At 39.4% G+C, this 22,065-nt stretch overlaps 1 protein-coding gene across 1 annotated transcript; it reads left to right on the top strand.

The window, feature by feature from the left end:
* Positions 1–3,097: 3,097 nt before the first annotated feature.
* On the top strand, positions 3,098–16,244 carry PRSS35 (serine protease 35). The gene is made up of 2 exons (XM_002817101.5): positions 3,098–3,337; positions 13,960–16,244. The coding sequence occupies exon 2, from the start codon at positions 13,980–13,982 to the stop codon at positions 15,219–15,221; it is 1,242 nt and encodes a 413-aa protein (XP_002817147.1). The 5' UTR covers positions 3,098–3,337; positions 13,960–13,979; the 3' UTR covers positions 15,222–16,244.
* Positions 16,245–22,065: the final 5,821 nt, after the last annotated feature.

Raw genomic sequence — 22,065 nt, forward strand, 5'->3', positions numbered from 1 at the left:
TTTTTTTTTAATTACATCTGCTTAATTTTCTCAGTCTGCCTTAACTAAGGGACCCCTAGGTTTTTAAATAGGCACAACCATACAACCTAATAAATAATAAAGAGGGTTTTGATAAAACCTTGGGATTAAAAGTTAACAGGAAGATTACAGCCAAAGCAATTCAGGTCCCTCTACAAGGTTGAGTCATCAGTTAGACCTTCACCACGGACTGTGAAACATCTCCTCTTCCTTTCTTTCCATAGCTAAAACTTTCCAAGTACATTTCCATGATAAGTAAGATTTAGTCTTGGATAGAGATTTATTCTATTTTGGTCTCAGCCTCTTGGGAAATCAAGTCTAGAAAAAAAGGCTAAGTAGTATAGCCTTAATCATAGCCAGGCCTGACAGTGGTCATGGCTTCTCTTCTAGAGAGGCCACTGCACCCCTCGTGACCTGAAATGTGACAGAAGATGTATTCTGGGCCTCTTGGTTCCATTTCTGGGGAAGCATACAAATGCCTCCATTAAGCTGGGGACCTCACAAAGGACAGATGGTTATCAATTTTGTTGGTGCATTAACCAAGAATTTGGGTTGTATTAAAAGTAATTTGATAAAGTCTTTGGTCACAATACTCACAATAATTGAAGATAAAGTCTAGGAGCTTGGGGAGACATGGCTGGAAACTTTGTTATGAGTTTATTTTTTTTAACTGATAACATTTCCTATAATGCATTATTTCCTAAAATGGTAAGAGTTATATTATCCAAAGTTTTCATTCCCATGTGGAAAGCTGGTTGAGAAGCATTGGAAAATTATAGGACCATCATTACAAGACCAGAATGAGGAATTTGATGGGTTGACAGTCTAGTTTGGTATGGGTTTCTGAACTGCCCATACTTTGCTATAGAATACCTGAGGGGCTGGACTAGGCCAGGAGAGCAAATCCTGATTAAGAGAAGCCAGAATTCTGGCCAGTCACGGCGGCTCACTTCTGTAATCACAGCACTTTGAGAGGCTAAGGCAGGAGGATCGCTTGAGGCCAGGACATCAAGACCAGCCTAGGCACCATAGCAAGACCCTGCCTCTACAAAAGAAATAATTTAAAAAGCTGGGTGAGATGGCATGTGCCTGTATACCTGGGAGGTGGAGGTGGGAGGATTGCTTGAGCCCAGAATTTGAGGCTGCAGTTAGCTATGATCCTGCCACTGCACTCCAGCCTGGGTGACAGAGTGATAATTTAAAAACCCTGTCTCTAAAAATTTAATTAATTAAAATTTTTTAAAAATAAGGAGGAAGCCAGAAACCTAGAACTAGAGAAATAGTAAATATGAAGCATCAGGACCAGATGAAGTAAAGTGATAAATTTTGAAAACAGTCAAATTGATAAGACAACCTGGAATAGATCCAGAAATAAGGTACAAGAGGGCTTGGGGTCAAAGGCTTAGGAAGGGGGGCATGAAAATGAGAGAGCCCTGGAAGTTTTCTTTCTGTGATGTCAGTGGAGAATGCTGAATAAAGTGAAGGCAGCAGACCTGGGTCCACAGTGAATCCTTCTGGATTTATACAGTGTTAGAATCCCAAAAATGTTTGAGAGCTGCAGGCCTTGGAACTCCTCCAGCTCAACCATCTCAATTTACAGATGAAAAAGCAGAGGCCCAGGGCACACAGCTATTTAGTGTCAGGCAGAATTCCCATTCTGAGTTCTGGACTTTCTCTGTGACTTCTCCACAGTCCATCTGACTAGCAAACTTCTTAGTTCCATGTATAATCCAGCAGCTACTATACGCCAGGCCCTGTGGTAGATGGTGGTGATTCAAAGATGCATATGACTATTATGATCTAATTGGTGAGACACAGAGCTTCAGAACTAATTCTAACTGGTAAAAATTACCAATAGATTTTAATATATGGGTAAATGCATATGTTAACAATGGTAAATGAGAAAACAGCAATGAAATTGTATATATAGTTGGCCCTTGGACACATATTTGAACTGCACAGGTCCACTTATATACAGATTTTTTTTTTTACCCAAAAGCGGATAGAAAACAGTATTTTCAGGCAGAAATGCTTAAACAGAGGGTAGACTTTTCCTATACGCGGGTTCCCCAGGGCCCACAGCTGGACTTGGACTTGAATATGAGATGATTTTAGTATGGGGGGCTGAGGGGAAGAGGGCCTGGAACCAGTCCGTTGAGTATAACGAGGGACAATGCTAAGTATGTTATCATCTCATTAAAAGTACACAGAAACTTGAGATACGCAATAACCCACTAACGAACCAAATGTTACAAGACATGCTAAGACCTTGTGTTGTAAGTACTTGTGCACTTACTTGATCTCCCTGCTTTAGGGCCAGGACCGAGTTTTTTTGTTGTTGTTGTTGGTTTTTTTTGTTTTGTTTTGTTTTGTTTTTTATGTATTCTCTCGTTGTATCAGTGCATCTTGCCCCAGACCTGTCACCCACTAGAATTTGTTGTTAAACAAATGAAGCTTCCTTTCTCATGTGGCCTCCATCCGTCTCCTAAAGGAGAATAAAAGAGCAAGAGAACGGATGAGGTTAGAATGCTGGTGGGACTGAGATGGGAAAGGACCTTAAAGGTTACTCGCCCAAAGAAGAAAACCAGCCTTTTCCCTGCAGACGGAAACTGACGCGCTCCCCCTGGAGGCAGCGCAGGATGCTCCCGGGGGTCCAGGCGTCCCAGCCTGGGGTCCCCATCCTTGTGTGCAGCCTGGGCGCCTGGTACAAGTCGGGGTAACCCTGCGGCTTGTGCATCCAGAGAAGCTAGGTCTCCGGTGGAGACTAGCTTGGGATAGGGTTGGGGAGACGCCCTCCGTTCTTCTAGATGCCTGGGGTCTCAACAGCAAGCAGTGAGGAATGAGACTTTTACTGAACAACTCCTGAGACTGTTAAAGGAGTGCATACTATCACAGAGACAGGCATCCCCTGTGAACCTACTCATGAATTTTTCCTAATGCTTAATTCAGCTTGAGGGCAGAAATGCTGGGGCAAGACACGGCCAGGTCCGCCCCGTTCCTCCAGGGAAATCCCCTCTCCGCCTTCCCTCCCCGTCTCCTCTTGTCCACCTCCTCCCCCTCCCCTCCCCCCACTCCATCCCACCGCGCCTGCCCCTCGTCATCGCCCCTTTTCCCCTCCCATCTCCCGGCCGTAGTGCGGCGCAGCTCTTTCCTCCTCCGCAGTCTCAGTGGCGAGCTCCGGGTGCTGTGGCCCGGCCTTGGCGGGGCGGCCTCCGGCTTAGGCTGGCTGAGAGGCTCCCAGCTGCAGCGTCCCCGCCCGCCTCCTCGGGAGCTCTGATCTCAGCTGACAGTGCCCTCGGGGACCAAACAAGCCTCGCAGGTAAAGATGAAGCTCCCCAAACCCAACAACCTTAGAACTTAGAAATTTCCCTGAGAAAGGCAGGACCTACCCGAGGAGAGCTTCTTTGAAGGACTTTGAAGAAATGGATCAAACTTGGCACTTTCTTTTAGTCCTCAAAGAAACTAACCACCCTTCCCATAGGCAGTTCTGTGTGCCGGCCTCTGCACAGTTTAATATTAATAGCAACAATATTTGCATTGGAATATAAATGGAATTCTTTCTGCTTAAGCAGTACCAGAGGGGACCCTCTTTATTTTTATGATTGTTAACAGATGCCATTGAGAAAGGTATGAAACGCATTCCTGAAAAGTCTCTTTGGCGGGGTTACTATGAAAGCTAGCCTCTCCCCTCTACCCTTTTATCAACTTGGCTGCAGGGGTCAGCAAAAGGAGCATAGGAAAACGTTTAGAAAACGAGGCGAAATGAAGTAGAAAAGCTTTTGACTTGCTTTGAAATACTCTAGCTAAAAAAAAAAAAAGTGTGTGGGGTGGTGATGGTGGATGAAACATTGGCAAAATATTGACAATAGTTGAAGCTGGTGATGTGCACATGGGGGTTGTACTTTTCTCTCAACTTTTAATACTTTTCTCTGTGCTTTTGTGTAGTCTTGAAATTTTCTATAATAAAAGGTTTTTTAAAAAGTTGTAGAAACACTCCCCCTTGATTGCTCTGACATTTTTACGCTGTCCTTGATTTGAAAAGAAGCTGCATGCTGTGTCTAGGGGGCTTTCGCCCCTTATTAACCCTTCTGACTTCTGAAATTCATTCTTATTTTATCCGAAGTACATTTGTCTTCACAGAAGATTATAAAAGTCATATTTTGCTGGCTGGAGAATTATACTTAGAATCTGGTTTATAATTTAGAAGAGAGAATGTTAAAATCCCTGCCAAATAAGACATGTAGGCTTGAAGGTAGAGGCCAAGTATCATATGGAATTTTATTTTTATTAGGAAATATTAGAGGAGTTCTTTTAGTGGGGAAAGTGGTGGATGTGGATACTGTCCCCCATTTTTTCTTCCAGATAGCTGGGAAAACTGCATGCTCTTAAGAAGCTTTTTCACGTTTTAAAATGTGAGATTGTTTAGCATATTCTTGGCATACAGTATATGTTCATTAGATGTTAAAATAAACAATTGCTAGTGAGAGTTAATTTTCTCCATTGGGTAAATGATTTTCTTCCGTCCAATGCTCAAATATCCAACAAGCATATTGCATTTGAACAGTAGGATCAGACTCAGAATTTGGGAGGATGGAGCTACTTTACCTTAGCACTGAGTTAACTTTGCAGATGAGAAATCTGAGATGGAGAAGTTAGGAAACAGTAAAGTTAAGGTAGTAGTATGCAAGCTATTATTTTATAATTAAAAAACGTTAAGCTTCGTATAGGTAAAACTGATGTGGGTTAGCCAAAAACATTGTGACCATAGATGCTTTAAAACCTGAAAAGTAGCATACCTATTTATAGATATTCTTTGCTCTCAAAGGCCAACTTGAAAAATACAGATAAGTCTAGAGCTATATGCTGTGCACTTCATAAGGCAGCATACGAAAGAGTCCTCTTGGGGTTCCTTTAATGTCATTCACCCCAAATTTGATTTATCCATAGGATTGCAGAAATTGAGATGTACAGGTCATGGAAAAATAGCCCCCAAACAAAGGGAGGTTTTGTTTTTTATTGTGATGAGAAACAGAAGTTGTGGGTTACTGTAAAATAATCAACTGTGTAACTTTACCATCTTCCTTTCCCCCAAGTACTGCCAAACTTTTTAAGCAGACATTTTTTTGGTCTCCATTTATGAAACTAAACTTGAAAATAGTGCTATGGTATGATATTTTGAATAGAAATTGTCCCACTGTCAATGAACTTTCTTGCCATTTATTCTCAGCCTAGAATCAGTGGAGAGCTTATCCTTTAGCAATGGATTATAAAGTATTTGATAAACGTGAAATATTTGGCAGGTTCAAGATTTTCCTTAGCATTGAAATAAATTGTGGCACGTTTGGGGGACTAATTCACAGTGCTGTAGGTCATGCTGGAAGTGTGCTGGCACTACAACTGTTTTTGAAAAACTATCTGCCAGAAAATTGTCTGGCTGTAGACAGCATTATCAGTCCTCAGTTCATCAGGGTGGGCTCTGTGGCCTGTAGGTGGGTTTTCTAAATGTAATAAATTCCATATGTCTCCCTATGTCACAGCCATTTAGTATATTATTAGCCAGTTAAAAGTTTTGCCCCTGCTGAATCTTACATGCTTTTAAAATAAAATCTATTTCACAGCTGAGTTAAGTGTAAACATTTTAAATACCTGCGTTAGATTTGCCATCACCAGGCTAACTTTGCCATCTAGTGGTAGCAACGTGGATAACAGGCACGTTCTTCCCTGGATGACTAGGAATTGAACCTTCCTGAGAAGCATTGATGAGTAAATTACTTGTGTTTTCTCACTTGTGGTTTACTCTAGAACTTTAAAGCTGGAAGAAATCTTAGAAATGTTGTAGTCCACCTCAACAGTTAAGGATTATCAGAGAGATTCTTTAAAAAAGGTTTCGAAATGCATGGCAGAGTTAGTTGGTATGCATTTGTTGAATAGACAAATTTATCTATCCTGTTCTAATTCTTGTTTTTCTTCTAGCAATATTGCATCCTACCACTATGAAGTTTTATCGTGATCTTCTGTTTTTAGTTTTTAAATTGCATTTCTGTATATTATTTCTTAAAATATCACATTTTCATTTATATTTTAAGTCCCAGAAGGAAACATTCTTTTCCACTGTTTTTGTTGGTTTGTTTGTTTTGAGACAGGGTTGCCCTGTCTCATTCTACTTGCCCAGGCTGGAGTGTAGTGACACAACCACAGCTCATTGCAGCCTCCACCTCCCAGCTTAGGTGATCCTCCCAACTCAGCCCAGAGTAGCTGGGACCACAGGCATGTGCCACCACACTTGTAGAGACAGGGTCTCCCTATGTTGCCCAGGCTACTCTCAAACTCCTGGACTCAAGTGATCCTCCCATCTCAGCCTCCCAAAGTGTTAGGATTACAGGTGTGAGGCACCGCGCCCGGCCGTTTTCTACTTTTTAATCACTCCCTACTACTACTACTTCTTTTTTCTTTTTTTGATGGAGTCTCGCTCTGTTGCCCAGGCTGGAGTGCAATGGCGTGATCTCGGCTCACTGCAACCTCTGCCTCCTGGTTCAGGGGATTCTCCTGCCTCAGCCTCCCCAGTAGCTGGGATTACAGGTGCGCAACAGCACGCCCGGCTAATTTTTGTATTTTTAGCAGAGATGGGGTTTCACCACGTTGGCCAGGCTGGTCTGGAACTCCTCACCTCAAGTGATCCATCCACCTCGGCCTCCCAAACTGCTGGGATTACAGGTGTGAGCCACAGCCTCCACCACTCCCTACTACTACTTTCTTTCTAAACAGGCAGTCTGTTGTAAAAACTCAATTCTCACCTTTGTAAGTGTAGTCGTTTCCTACTGCTGCTATAACAAATTACCAAAACTTAGTGGTTTAAAACAACACAAATTTATTATCTTATGCCTCTGGAGATCAGAAATCTAAAGTTTTGGCCGGCGCGGTGGCTCACGCCTGTAATCCCAGCACTTTGGGAGGCCGAGATGGGCGGATCACGAGGTCAGGAGATCGAGACCATCCTGGCCAACACGGTGAAACCCCATCTCTACTAAAAATACAAAAAAAATTAGCTGGGCATGGTGGTGGGCGCCTGTAGTCCCAGCTACTGGGGAGGCTGAGGCTGGAGAATGGCGTGAACCTGGGAGGCGAAGCTTGCAGTGAGCCGAGATCACGCCATTGCACTCTAGCCTGGGCGACTGAGCGAGACTGCCTCTCAAAAAAAAAAACAAAAAGAAATCTAAAGTTGTATCGTGATCTTCTGTTTTTAGTTTTTAAATTGCATTTCTGCATATTTTTCTTAAAACAACACATTTTCATTTATGTTCCTCCTTCTGGAAGTTCTAGGAAATACTTTTTTCCTTACCTTTTTCAGCATCTAGAGGTAACTCATATTCCTCAGCTCGTGATCCTGCATTACTCTGGCCTCTGCTTCCATCTAGCAGCCCTTCCCACTCTTAACCCGTCTGCCTTCTTCTTATATGAGCCCCTGTGATTGCATTGGATCCACCTGGATAATCCAGAATAACCACTTCACCTTAAAATCCTTAATGTAATCATATTTGTAAAGTCTCTTTTCTTGTGTGTGGGAGATATTCACAGGTCCTGGGGATGAGGATATTTGGCATACCACAATGAGGCAGTTAGAGATGTATGAAATACCTTGTAAATATCTACCTGAGTGTTGGCTCCCCCTGTTTGATATGAAAAACATTGGCATTAATCTTTGTGGAGTGCTTACTGTGCTCTTGGCATTGTGCTTATCATATTAGTTTCTCACAGAAATATTCTAAAATATTATCTCTATCTAATAAATGTGGGAAATAATGTCTAGAGAGATTAGGTAACCTTCACAAGATCACAGTGTAACAAGTGGCAAGTGTACTTACAGTGGATTTGGCTTCAAAGCCCACTGCCCCCATAATCATTGAAACACCCTAGTTCTTACTCCCCTTTTTTTATTACGTTACAGACACTGTTATTTTCTCATACACTTTCTAAATTAAATGTTACCTCCATGCAGTGCTGCTGTCAGGGAGTGCCTCAGTGGGTCAGGAATTAGATTTCATAAGCTACCACTTCTCCTCAGCATCTGTTCCCCCAAATAAAACTGATTATGAAAGTTTTTACAATTGTCATCCAAAACATCACCGCTTTCTTTAGTGCTTGCTTTATTTCTGTTTATGTCACTTGTAACTCTCCCCATCTCCTGCTGTGGCCTTTTGCCTAAGCCATTTCTCTCTGCAGTTATTCAGAATCATCTGGCCAGGCCCCAGTGTTTCCCTGTTGTGTGTCAATCCTGAGTAGGTGGAGGATGAAAGTAGAGGAGAAGATGAGGGCATGTCTTCACATTTAGGTATGCATGTAAACAGAGCCAGTGGTGTTAGGAAGGACAGGTGGTTGGGATTGCAAATGGCTAAATAGAGGACAGCCAAGTTTTAAAAGGGGGTCATGCAATCATTGGTGTGTACTAAGATACACACTAAGGTAGAGGGTGGTGTTGGCCCTACAGGGTCATTGATATGACTGAGTAGTTCCTGACCCACAGCAGCCTCCCAGGAACTGTTTGACGGATCAATGCAAAGTTGTGTCCCATGGCAACATGCTATGTACATAAATATGGACAAGTACCTCACTAGACGTTACAAGGAACCAGGTGAAAAGAAAGGCATAAGTAATTGTGAGTCTGTCACCTGGTGAGGGAAAGCAATTCAATGCAGGTCCTTCAATGGTAAGTCAGCATCTTTGCTTTCTCATAGACAGAAAAAATAATTGATTTGAAATATTAATATAGTGGGCAGCCATCTAATCTTTCATTAGTTTGCCTCCTCTATCTAAGCTAGACTATAAACTTAGGGTAAAAAACAAAACACAAAAGAGAAACTGAGCCTTAAGGTATAATGTCATTTCATCATAGGATTCTATATACTCTAGATAGACTCACTCAAAAGTTGTTTTTCTTTCATTGTAGATCACTCCCTTAGAGTAATTATGTTGACATAGACTCTGTTTCTTTTTAGGCTGAGGGTCTGATGCAGTTCCAAAATTCCCAGTGTAGATCCAGGCTATAAATAAGACACAGAAAATGCAATTTAAGTGTTTTGTGGCTGCATAGTGTTTAATCACACTGAAGTTTAATAGCAATGAGAGAAATATATTACAGAGCCATGGATATTCATAGAAATAAGTAATTAGGAAAGCATTCATTTGGGAAGTCTCTAAAGTGAAGCTGTCCTTGAACAAAAAACAAAACAAAGAAAAAGCGAATTTTAGAGTGAGTTGGAAACTATCTTGAAATAAAAATATTTGACTGTAAAACTGACTTTTTAGAAAACTACAAGATCTCTAATTTTGGCTTATATAACAACCTGTTTTGAAGTGATACAAATTCACCAATTAAGGTAGGATAATAATTATAAAATAACGTGTTAACTGCTTACTATCCTCTGGGCTCAGTAGTAATTCTTTGCATGTATCATCTCATTTAATCTCCATAACAATGTTATGAAGTCGAAATTACTGTAATATTATGCCCACTTTGCAGATGAGGAAAGTGAAACTTCAAGAGTTAATGAACTGCCCACATGCACATGCCTCATAAGTGGTGAAAAGGGAATTGAACCCAAGCCTTCCCACTCCTTGGTCTGCACTCATAACCACTATGCTGGTACAGATACACAAATATTCTCAACGCTGTCAGCAATCACATTTCTAAGAAACTATAAACAAATAACAAAAGGGTAATAGTAAGTGATCTCGTAGTTAAGTGTGGTCACTTCTATTAATAGATTGGGTACAAATGTGTAATTACATCTCTTCCATCAGTAAGAGTTCGTCTACATACACAGACATTCTTACTTCCTCCTTAATTCCCTTCTACTCAATCTGTCTTCAGGATCCAGCCCATAATCAGCTGTGTGTATGCTGACTCACAGCGGTGGACAGCAATCACTGCAACTTTGCTTTCATTAACCAAAGTTGGAATTTGAAGCCCCAAATCCAAGCCATCTGGAAAAGGACAGTGAAGGTCACAATTATATTGGAAGACAGGAAAAATGAGGGGGGTGGGGAAGCCAAGGGACGTTAGACTTTCAAAATATTATAGCTGCCCCTTCAATTGGGACTGTGTCTTTTTAGATCAATGAGTTAGTCCTTTTTGGATAATGGGCATATGTAGACGTATCCACTGAACAAACTGTGGATTGCTCTATCAGTAAGAGCTATCATTTATGCCACATTGACATTTTACCACAAGACAAACTTAGATTTTCCAAAAGAAAGTGTCCTTAAACATTTGCCCAATTTTAAATTACAGGCCAAATTAGGCTAACTAAATCCATGTCCTCTTATTACTGTGATTCTGAGGTCACATTACAAAGCTCTGCCCTTCCCATACCCAAGGGTAGACGTGGGCATGGTTTTTATTCCTGTGGTGCACTGCACAGAGCTCTCTCAAAGGGCACCAGGCAGGGCTGGTGAACCAATGCCATTGAATGATCTGTAGTATGAGATATTGGAGGCATTACATAGAAACCTTATGAATTTCACTTTTTTGAGACATGTGATGCACATAGGATCACTATGTGATCCTAATTCACACCACTGCACTCTAGCTTGGTGACAGAGCCAGACTGACTCTCAAAAAATAATTAAAAATAAAAATAAAAATAAAAGTAAGTTATGTTTGTTTTTTATTAATTGGCTGAGTGATTTGATATTGTCAGTTGCTAACATAGTAAAAGCATAAAGTCAGAATAAATTAATTTTGTACACAGAGATGAAGCAGATGTCATTTAAAACCCAGGTAAGCCATCATCCTTGGAAAGACCACCTTCTGGGGTATGGCTCATGTTGCTACACCAGAGCCTTGGCTACTGTAGTGGTTCTTAAACTTTATTGAGTGTCAAAGTCATCTGGAGGGCTGGTTAAACCTAGCTGGAAGTCACTCTCCACCACCCTTTCAGGAGAGTTTCTAACAGTAGGTCTGGGGCAGGCCCTGAGAATTAGCATTTTTAACAAGTTCCCAGGTAATGCTGAAGTTACCAGTGTAGGGACTGTCCTTTGAGAACCCCTGGTCTGGTGTTTCCTTTTGGCGAGCAACCAAGATATGGGCTCTCAACCACCATTCATAACTGCTGTGAGAATGTGAACGTGAACAAAGAGCAGGAAAACCATGCCTATATCATTGGTATTATCATTTGATAAGTCGAATCATTGCTTTGTACCAAGGATGGTTTCAAATAGCATTGAAAATTTCCAAAGTATTGTCCAAGGCCTTTGACTAGAACAATAGCTTTATAAACCAGTGTCATCTACATAGGCAGAAATAAAATTATACTTAAATACAATTCAACTCTGATGAGGCTTTCTTAAAAGTCTGGCTACAGAATTATGGCACAGGATAAGCCTAACTGGGGAAAAAATATCACAGTAACACTATTTAGACATCCTTTATTTTGCCCAGGAATGCCTTTCACAAGTGTATTGCTCCTCAGATCATTAGTATCAAGCGTTAAGATATACCAAATGAGATACTTTGTGTCTCTTGACGTGGATATTTGGCTGACTTTCAAGCTTTGATGTAATCATATATTAAGTACACAGTGGACAGCTGTTGTCATAAAGAGCTAAATGAAAAAGCAATTAAGAAAAAGTTTCCCACACCAAAACAACTCCCTTGATTGAAATTTTGCTGAGAATCAAGTAGATTTAAAAATATATATAATGATATATATCATTTTTATCTATTTTGGTTTGTTGATAAGCTAAGTAGCAGCAAATAACTCTTTGATTTTCACTTTTTTTTTCAGCAAAGGACATAAATTTTCATCCTGGGAACTACAATTTCAAGCGCTCAGTATAGTTACTGAGTCGTGAGCCTTTTTCATTCTAATTAAATGAACTTGATGAAATACTACTGAGAAAAATTGCATAGAAGACAAAATAAAATACTAAGTGGCTCTACTCTACAAAATCCTTGATGATATAATTACTGTTTTGCAGTGGTGACTATTAGAAAATATTGTGACATAAGTGCAGATTTCCTCCCCTCCCCTCACCTCCCCTCCTCCTCTCCTCTTCGACAGGGTCTCACTTTGTTACCCAGGCTGGAGTTCAGTGCCATGATCATGGTTTACTGCAGCCTTGACCTCCTGGGTTCAAGCGATTCTGCCGAGTAGCTGGGACTACAGGCGTGTGCCACCATGCCTGACTAATTTTTTAAAAGTTTTTTTTGTAGAGATGAGGTCTCAGTATATTGCCCAATCTGGTCTTGAACTCCTGGATTCAAACAATCCTCCCATCTTAGCCTCCCAAAGTGCTGGGATTACAGGTGTGAGCTACCACACCCGGCCTGCTTAATATTTCCAAATGTATAATGGTTCAAATTAATTATGTTATGTTTTCATTAATATATCACATTTAAACAATAAATAGGTTAATGTAGCATACATTTTTGTTTGATCAAAAGAATGTTTTAGTTTGTTAATAAAATTATTGTACTTGTATATGGCAACATAAATTCTGTTGTATCAAGGGATACCGATATTGAACTCTGCATCAGGGTTGACTTTTGCCTTTTGTGCCAGTGCACACATCCTGTGGGTGTACCCTGTGGTACAATGGCTGTGGGCCATTGCTAATGTGCTTTCTTTTCCATGCAAAAAATAAATAAATAAAATAAAGCTTATCAGAAGGCATTGAGGATGAAGGTATTGTAGGAATAAGTGAATGTTGAATTGCCTCTGCTTTATACAAAGTACAAATCATTTGCTTAAGTCTTGATATTTTAACTATTAGTTAAAAATGACTTGGAGCATAGTTGGCAAATAATAGCAACACAGAGGTTCAAAATTGCTGCTCCAGCGTGCTCCTACTATACTCACCTCCAAGCAAAGATGGCTGATACATATCAGTTCCACTAAATAGATACATGTACATGCCAGTGAGCCTCAAGAAAAGGAGGGCAAGAAGATGTGAACAGTAGCAGAGGTATTAAATAATTTATTATGTACTGGCACCTTTAACAATATTTAAATAACACAAGAACACTGGTCTTAGATGGTGAGACCTATGGTGAAAAGGGACTATATCTAACCATTATCATGTCCCCCCCAAATAGCCTGTACTTCATAAATTCTTACAAATAATTTTAATATGCAGTAAAGTCCCACCATAAGGCATTTTGTATGGAGCTTTGCTTAGAGGGTGGTTTCAAGCACAACTTTGTTTTTTAAAAATGCATGGTACATTTTTCTTACTTTAGCATAAAATGGCCTGTGCTATATATTTTCTTTTTATGACCAGGCATTCTATAAAAATCAAAGCAGATCAATAGAACATTAATTAGCAATTTATTGCTAATACTCTTACTGCTTTAAAACATTATCCAAGAATTTGCATTGCACCTTCACATCAGCTTGGGCTATGAATCCTCGTTCATGGACATTCACTGTATCCAATGAGCAGTTTTTTGATCTCTGTGCTAGGCAGTTATAGTCTAGAAATGGAGAAGTTATGATCCCTGTTTTTAAGTAGCTAAGTGTGGGAAAAGACTGCAGCACATTTGCTTTTATCTTTATTTCTAAATCATCTGGATAAAAAGTTGTAGGATATCTAAGAAGGAGAGTGTGGCTTAGCCGACAGAGGATCCCAACCTACTACCGTATTCTACTGTCTCAGGCACGAGGCTGTTAGGGGAGATAGAGGTGGAGATGACAGGTTGGGGTGGGAGCGAGGTGGATTAGGGCTGGTGGAGGGAAGTTTGGGTGGAAAACAACTTACTGATTTTGGAAGTCTGTGTGAGCCCGTTTACCAGTGTGTATCTAATCTCGTTAAAATCTAGGTAAGGTGAAAATAAGGACACCTCTTTGTGGTGAAGGTACATTTAGGATCCAAGGGCTAAATGAAATGGATAAGTAAGATTTAAAAAGAAAACATTGTAAACCTCTCTCTTTTTCTATTTTTAAGGACAAAATTAGAAGATCAAAATGGAAAATATGCTGCTTTGGTTGATATTTTTCACCCCTGGGTGGGCCCTCATTGATGGATCTGAAATGGAACAGGATTTTATGTGGCACTTGAGAAAGGTACCCCGGATTGTCAGTGAAAGGACTTTCCATCTCACCAGCCCCACATTTGAGGCAGATGCTAAGATGATGGTAAATACAGTGTGTGGCATCGAATGCCAGAAAGAACTCCCAACTCCCAGCCTTTCTGAATTGGAGGATTATCTTTCCTATGAGACTGTCTTTGAGAATGGCACCCGAACCTTAACCAGGGTGAAAGTTCAAGATTTGGTTCTTGAGCCGACTCAAAATATCACCACAAAGGGAGTATCTGTTAGGAGAAAGAGACAGGTGTATGGCACCGACAGCAGGTTCAGCATCTTGGACAAAAAGTTCTTAACTAATTTCCCTTTCAGCACAGCTGTAAAGCTTTCCACGGGCTGTAGTGGCATTCTCATTTCCCCTCAGCACGTTCTAACTGCTGCCCACTGTGTTCATGATGGAAAGGACTATGTCAAAGGGAGTAAAAAGCTAAGGGTAGGGTTGTTGAAGATGAGGAATAAAAGTGGAGGCAAGAAACGTCGAGGTTCTAAGAGGAGCAGGAGAGAAGCTAGTGGTGGTGACCAAAGAGAGGGTACCAGAGAGCATCTGCAGGAGAGAGCCAAGGGTGGCAGAAGAAGAAAACAATCTGGCCGGGGTCAGAGGGTTGCCGAAGGGAGGCCTTCCTTCCAGTGGACCCGGGTCAAGAATACCCACATTCCGAAGGGCTGGGCACGAGGAGGCATGGGGGACGCTGCCTTGGACTATGACTATGCTCTTCTGGAGCTGAAGCGTGCTCACAAAAAGAAATACATGGAACTTGGAATCAGCCCAACGATCAAGAAAATGCCTGGTGGAATGATCCACTTCTCAGGATTTGATAACGATAGGGCTGATCAGTTGGTCTATCGGTTTTGCAGTGTGTCCGACGAATCCAATGATCTCCTTTACCAATACTGCGATGCTGAGTCGGGCTCCACCGGTTCTGGGGTCTATCTGCGTCTGAAAGATCCAGACAAAAAGAACTGGAAGCGCAAAATCATTGCAGTCTACTCAGGCCACCAGTGGGTGGATGTTCACGGGGTTCAGAAGGACTACAACGTTGCTGTTCGCATCACTCCCCTCAAATACGCCCAGATTTGCCTCTGGATTCACGGGAACGATGCCAATTGTGCCTACGGCTAACAGAGACCTGAAACAGGGCGGTGTATCATCTAAATCACAGAGAAAACCAGCTCTGCTTACGGTAGTGAGATCACTTCATAGGTTATGCCTGGACTTGAACCGTATCAATAGCATTTCAACATTTTTCAAAATCAGGAGATTTTCATCCATTTAAAAAATGTATAGGTACAGATATTGAAACTAGATGGGCACTTCAATGCCAAGTATATACTCTTCTTTACATGGTGATGAGTTTCATTTGTAGGAAAATTTTGTTGCCTTCTTTAAAATTAGACACACTTTAAACCTTCAAATAGGTATTATAAATAACATGTGACTTCTTAATGGACTTATTCTCAGGGTCCTACTCTAAGAAGAATCTAATAGGATGCTGGTTGTGTATTAAATGTGAAATTGCATAGATAAAGGTAGATGGTAACGCAATTAGTATCAGAATAGAGACAGAAAGTTACAACACAATTTGTACTACTCTGAGATGGATCTATTCAGCTCATGCCCTCAGTGTTTATATTGTGTTATCTGTTGGGTCTGGGACATTTAGTTTAGTTTTTTTGAAGAATTACAAATCAGAAGAAAAAGCAAGCATTATAAACAAAACTATTAACTGTTTTACTGCTTTAAGAAATAACAATTACAATGTGTATTATTTAAAAATGGGAGAAATAGTTTGTTCTATGAAATAAACCTAGTTTAGAAATAGGGAAGCTGAGACATTTTAAGATCTCAAGTTTTTATTTAACTAATACTCAAAATATGGACTTTTCATGTATGCATAGGGAAGACACTTCACAAATTATGAATGATCATGTGTTGAAAGCCACATTATTTTATGCTATACATTCTATGTATGAGGTGCTACATTTTTAGGACAAAGAATTCTGTCATCTTTTTCAAGAAAGAGTCTTTTTCTCCTTGACAAAATCCAGCTTTTGTATGAGGACCATAGGGTGAATTCTCTGATTAGTAATTTTAGATATGTCCTTTCCTAAAAATGAATAAAATTTATGAATATGACTTTTAAAAGAAGGGTCTGGTTATTTTCCTTAGGAACCAAGGCTGCAACACATTCTGGCCATCATGTAGTGTAAGCAGAGTCCAGTGACTGCCCTGGGGCAAAACACAGAGTAGGCACTCAATGTGTATTTCTTGAATAAATAACTACTTGCTAAAAGGCTGTAAAAAGGGAATAGTTCAGGGCATTATGTTTAAAGAATTTTAGTGATCTATAATCAAATACCCTGTAAAATTCGGCAATTGCAGGCCTTATTTCTGGTCTGGTCTGTTCTTTCTGGTAGTTTCTAAGGCCATATTCTCTTCTCTCTTGACACACTCAAGTCATTGACTCTGCCAGGGTTCAAATTTATCTTATTATTTTTTAATAATGGGGAGTTATACTTTGGACTTGTATACCAAGAAATAATTGATTAGATTATGATAAATGATTTTGTGAATGGTGTTCAAAACAGCAGAAATTCAGTACAAGTGCAGATTCTTTTTTTTTTTTTTTTTTTTGAGATGTCTGGCTCTCTCACCCAGGCTGGAGTGCAGTGGCGTGATCTCAGCTCACTGAAATCTCTGTCTCCTGTGTTCAAGCAATTCTCCTGTCTCAGCCTCCAGAGAAGCTGGGACTACAGGTACGTGCCACCACGCCTGGCTAATTTTTGTATTTTTAATAGAGGGGTTTCACCATATTGGTCAGGCTGGTCTCGAACTCCTGACCTTGGTTGATCCACCTGCCTCGACCTCGCAAGTGCTGGGATTACAGGCGTGAGCCACCGCACCTGGCCGTGCAGATTCTTTTATAATGTAAACCTCTTAAAATAATTCCATAAAAATTAAAAAATAAATTAGCTATAACTCTTACTGTATCTGTATGTATGCTTTTGTATTTTTTATTTAATTGAAGTAGAGATAGGGTCTTGCTACATTGACCAGGCTGGTCTCAAACTCCTGGCCTCAAATGATCCTCCCGCTTTCGCATTAAAGTGTTGGGATTACAAATTTGAGCCACCATGCCCAGCCATATGTGTTTTGTATACAGGATTTCAGCAAGTATTAACTACCATTTTATTTTTTTAATGATTTGATTTAATTCCAAGCACATTTCACTGAGTAGTATTTTATTATTGTTTCCAGTGGTATAGGGCTATTGACTCAAACGTTTTGCTCAATTTTTGGGGGGGAAAACATCTATGTGATCACAGAAACAAAAATGTTCCAAGGTCAATTTTGCATACTTACACACTTGCAAACACACAGACACTTACACAGAATCTTCATCTTTGAGTCTTTGAATATAACTCCTAGGATTTGAGTAAGTTTAGAATACCTTTGGGTGCTGAGTAAAATAGTTTGGTACTTAAGGTTAAATTCTGAGTATATATTCATTATATATATAATTCTTAAAATCATTGTCCAATACACTTTTCAAAAATATAAAATTGAGCTTGTTTAATTTGCAGAGACTTTTTCTTTTTTTCTTTTTAGAAACAGTCTTGCTCTGTTGCCCAGGTTGGAGTGCAGTGGCACAATTACAGCTCACTGCAGCCTTGAACTCCTGAGCTCAATAGATCCTCCCACCTCAACCTTGCAAGTAGCTGGGATAACAGGCATGCATTAGCATGCCTGGCTAGAGGTTTTTTTTTTTAATTCTGTCATGCACTTTTCTTTTCCAAGTGAATCCTGAATCTTACATGACCTATTTAGGAACACTAAAATGTATTGCATTAACCAGAAAGTTTTGCTTCATATACTTTTTCTCTTATGTTTATCAGATTTGAAATTGAGAACTAGATTGAACTCACTTAGCTAAACAAACATACTTACATGCATACGTGTCTACTGTGTGCAAAGGACTGTACTGACTTATTGTCGGGAATCTTACCAATGGTGGATTTCAAATAACCATTTTCAAAACAACTGAAATTTAAAATGGTGGCATTCCCTCTTTATCTAAATAACATATATTTTTTTTCTTGTTCAAACGAAATGCATGTGGGTAGAAGCAACTTAACAATTTATTCCTTTTTGATATGCTTCTTAATTAATCCAATGTTTATTTTGAAAAAGATTTAGATAATGTTTGATTGTCTTAGTCCATTTAGGCTGCTATAACAAAATATCTTAGACTGGGAACTCTTAAATGATAGAAATTTATTGTTCACAGTTCTGAAGGCTGGATAGTCCAAAATGGAGGCATCAGTAGATTTAGTGTCTGATGAAGGTCCATTCCTCATAGATGGCACCTTCTTGTTGTGTCCTCATGTAGTGGACGGGCACCCAAGCTTATGCAAGCCCCTTTTATAAGAGAATTAATCCCAGTTATGAGGCAGGAGCCCTCACAACCTAATCACCTCCCACATGCCTTGCCTCTTAATACTGTCACCTTCGGGGTTAGGTTTCAACATACAAACTTTGGGGGGATGTAAACATTCAGACAATAGCAATAACCAAGATCAGAGTTCTGGACACATTCTTACCCTTCTTACTTGTAGATAGAATAATTCTTTTAAATTCTTATTTCATAGAAAGAATCTCAGGATAAGAAGAGACTGTAAAAGATCATCTAGTTTAACCCTATACTTTAAATTTTAATCCCCTTCCATCACATTCTCTGCAAATGGTTGTCCAGTGATAAGAAAATTTTTTACCCCTTATTGTTTAGTTATTAAAATTAATTCAGAAATATAACTTACCATAAGTTATTCAGTTTGCTACATAGTGTAAAAATTATATTGTGTATGTCTTGCATTTTATTCCAATGTTGACCATTTTAATTACTCATAAGTTTTTGTCCTTATGTTAGTAACTCAGGTATTTATTCTCATCAAACATAAACTGTGATTATTAATTAAGAATATTGGGATAAGGCAATTTGACCAAGCACTGGATAGTACAAGAATGTGGCTCTATAGCTATAAATAACCTAGAATTAGCATCATTATTATTTAGTGTGGTTTCCCAGTAACAAATACTTTTTTGGCTACTGATTTTTAAAAGTACCTGCCAGGCTTTAAAAGTACTTTAATAAAACTACTTTTACTAAAAATGACCAGCAAAAACATCTTTACTTAATTAACAGAAGAGCCTTTTTAATAAACTGATTTTTGCAACTAGGTCATTGCTCTTTCTTCAATGGCCAAATCATTAGGTTCAGAGATATTTAGGAGATGTGGTCTAATCGGTGGTGAAATCATGTCCTTGTCAAATAGCATTGACCTATAAGCAGATTCACTAGTTTTAATTTTTATTAAAATAAAATTTCAATGAAATCTTGCTGTGTTGACCAGGCTAGAGCACAGTGGAGTGATCGTGGCTCCCTGAAGCCTTCCTCCTGGACTTAAGAGATCCTCCTGCCTCAGCCTCCCAAGTAGCTGGGACTACAGACGTGTGCCATCATGCCAGGCTAATTTTTAAAGTTTTTTTTGGTAGAGATGTGGTCTTGCTTTGTTGCCCAAGTTGGTCTCTAACTCCTGGGCTCAAGTGATCCTTCTGCTTCAGTCTCCCGAAGTGCTGGGATGACAGGTGAGAATCACTGTGCCCGCTCACATGTTTTTATTGATTCACTATTCAACTAAACTGAAAAACCATCCTCAGATGGTTTCTTTTCTACTTATAAAATCTAGGAAGGGAAATTCCCTGCTTCTTCCTCTCTGTATTTAAAAGCTGATGTTTTGATCCAGTTAGCTAACTGTCTAGAACATGTTGGGCAAAATGACTTATGATCCCAATATGGGCTAGTTTGCTTACCCACAGGTAAGGTGGTGGTGTTGCCATAACAAAACCCCACACACTGGGTGGCTGAAACAAAAGACATTTAATTCTCACAATGCTGGAGGCTGGGAAGTCCAAAATCAAGGTAGGTTTCATTTTGAGACCTCTTCTCTTGTCTTGAAGTGGCTGCCATCTCATTGTATGCTCCTGTGACCTCTTCTTTGTGCACAAGCAGGATGACAGAGAAAGAGAGAGCAGACTCTATTTTTTTCATCTTATAAAGACACTAATCCTATCATGAGGGCCCCATCCTTATTACCCCATTTAACCTCAATTACCTCCCAAAGGCCCCATTTCCAAATACCATCACAACTGGAGGTTAGAGATTCAGCATGTGACATTTTTAGGGGTGGGTGTGGGACACAAACACACAGTCCATAACACGTCTGTAAACCTACAAGTTGCACTAAACTTCTAAACCTACAAGTTGCACCTTGGGCCAGACCCAGGGAATTCACAGCATGTGTCACTAGAGAAACTAGGCAAAGGGGTATGAATGGCAGCTCAGGACAGCCAATCTCTTTTTCCTAACTTTCATCATCATTATTTCAAGTACTCGTACCTGGCACAGAGGCAACGATTGACACATGCTTAAACTTATCACCAAGTATTCATTGAGGCTTACTCTTTCAGGGCATTACTTACTCTATGCTATATGCTGAAGCTCCAAAATGCTATAGGTATTGTCTTAATTGTGTATCATATTAAAAACATAGGAAAATATTTAAATAATGGGAATATTTTCTTGTAATGAGAATTTTAGTATTGGAATACACTATAGCGTGCGACTTAAGGAATTAGATATTTGACACATTCTCTGTTAACTCATGTACGTTTACGATAAAAACTGCCTTCAAACAGACAAAGTGCCAAGCTTCTGTAGCTACACCTTATCCTCTCCTCTGCCATGTAAATATTTAATCAGACAACGTCTGCCTCAAAACCTGTCACCAAAATCTTTTTGCCTTAGTAGTATTTAAAAATTTCCAGTAACACCTTAACATCCATTCACTTTTCTCAAGCACAGAGGACAAGTTGCCCACTCACTTAGAACATCTACTTTGATCCACATTGCAATCAATCATGGGATCCATTACTGCCTCCCTGTATTGATTTTACCAACTGGGTTTACACAGTTTACCAAACTGAGACCGCATGATCATATTTCACTTTATATTTGTAAATGTTTACTAATATTCAACTAATATGAATTTGTGTTTATGTTATTGAAATCCTCTGTGCATGCTCATATTATACTTAAGTGTGTGTACACTTCCACACGCAGCATAGATAAGAGGAATACTTTGAAAACTGTTCACACAGCCAAACACAGATGAGTTTGGAAAGTTCCTCTGGGCTTTTGCTCAGCCTAATTAACACTCATTTTCCTTACTCTTCTATATTATATTTTACATTTAATATCATTAGTAATTTGTAATATACCATACAACATCTCACTTATCTAGAACTTCCTTTTCTGATGATTTCAAGTATCTAAAATGTAAAAAAAAATTAAGTTAAACAGTGTCTTCTGAATAACCGACATAGATGCCACAAAATTACTTTTACTCTAGAAATAATCTTAACAAGTTTGGTTATCTGATTTCTGGAACTATAATGAGAAGGCTGCTACTGAGGCAAGTCCAACAGTCCCAAGAAGTGACAGCTGACAGAGAAGGAGGATGTAGACAAAACAGTAAACTATAAAAAAACCCAGGTATATAGGCACTATAAAATTTTAGTAATTTGGAGCTATTGAGTTTGGGCAAGTAGCTCTGTGAGCCATATTAGCCTGTGAAATCATAGCAATATATGTTATGTTTATAATGATGACTGAGCAATCAATATAAAATCATGATCAGTATGAGTTTTGAAAGGCATTACATGATAGAAAAGTTTTCATGAAAATGGCTTGACATTTTATTAAAGTCTTGTTTAAAATAAGAGAAACATCAGTGGTCAATGGAATTGACTTGTTTTTAGGCTCAAATGAAATTCTAGCCTCAAAAATTGAGGAAAAAACGTTACCCCAATATTTTGGTCATTCTTCAGGGTAAAAATATCTGAGTAT

The sequence above is a fragment of the Pongo abelii genome, chromosome 5 (assembly GCF_028885655.2).
Source record: "Pongo abelii isolate AG06213 chromosome 5, NHGRI_mPonAbe1-v2.0_pri, whole genome shotgun sequence".
In the NCBI taxonomy this organism is placed as follows: domain Eukaryota; kingdom Metazoa; phylum Chordata; class Mammalia; order Primates; family Hominidae; genus Pongo; species Pongo abelii.

Bases quoted from the DNA above. Each gene is read 5' to 3' on its own strand.
- PRSS35 (XM_002817101.5), top strand. From the start codon at position 13,980: ATGGAAAATATGCTGCTTTGGTTGATATTTTTCACCCCTGGGTGGGCC.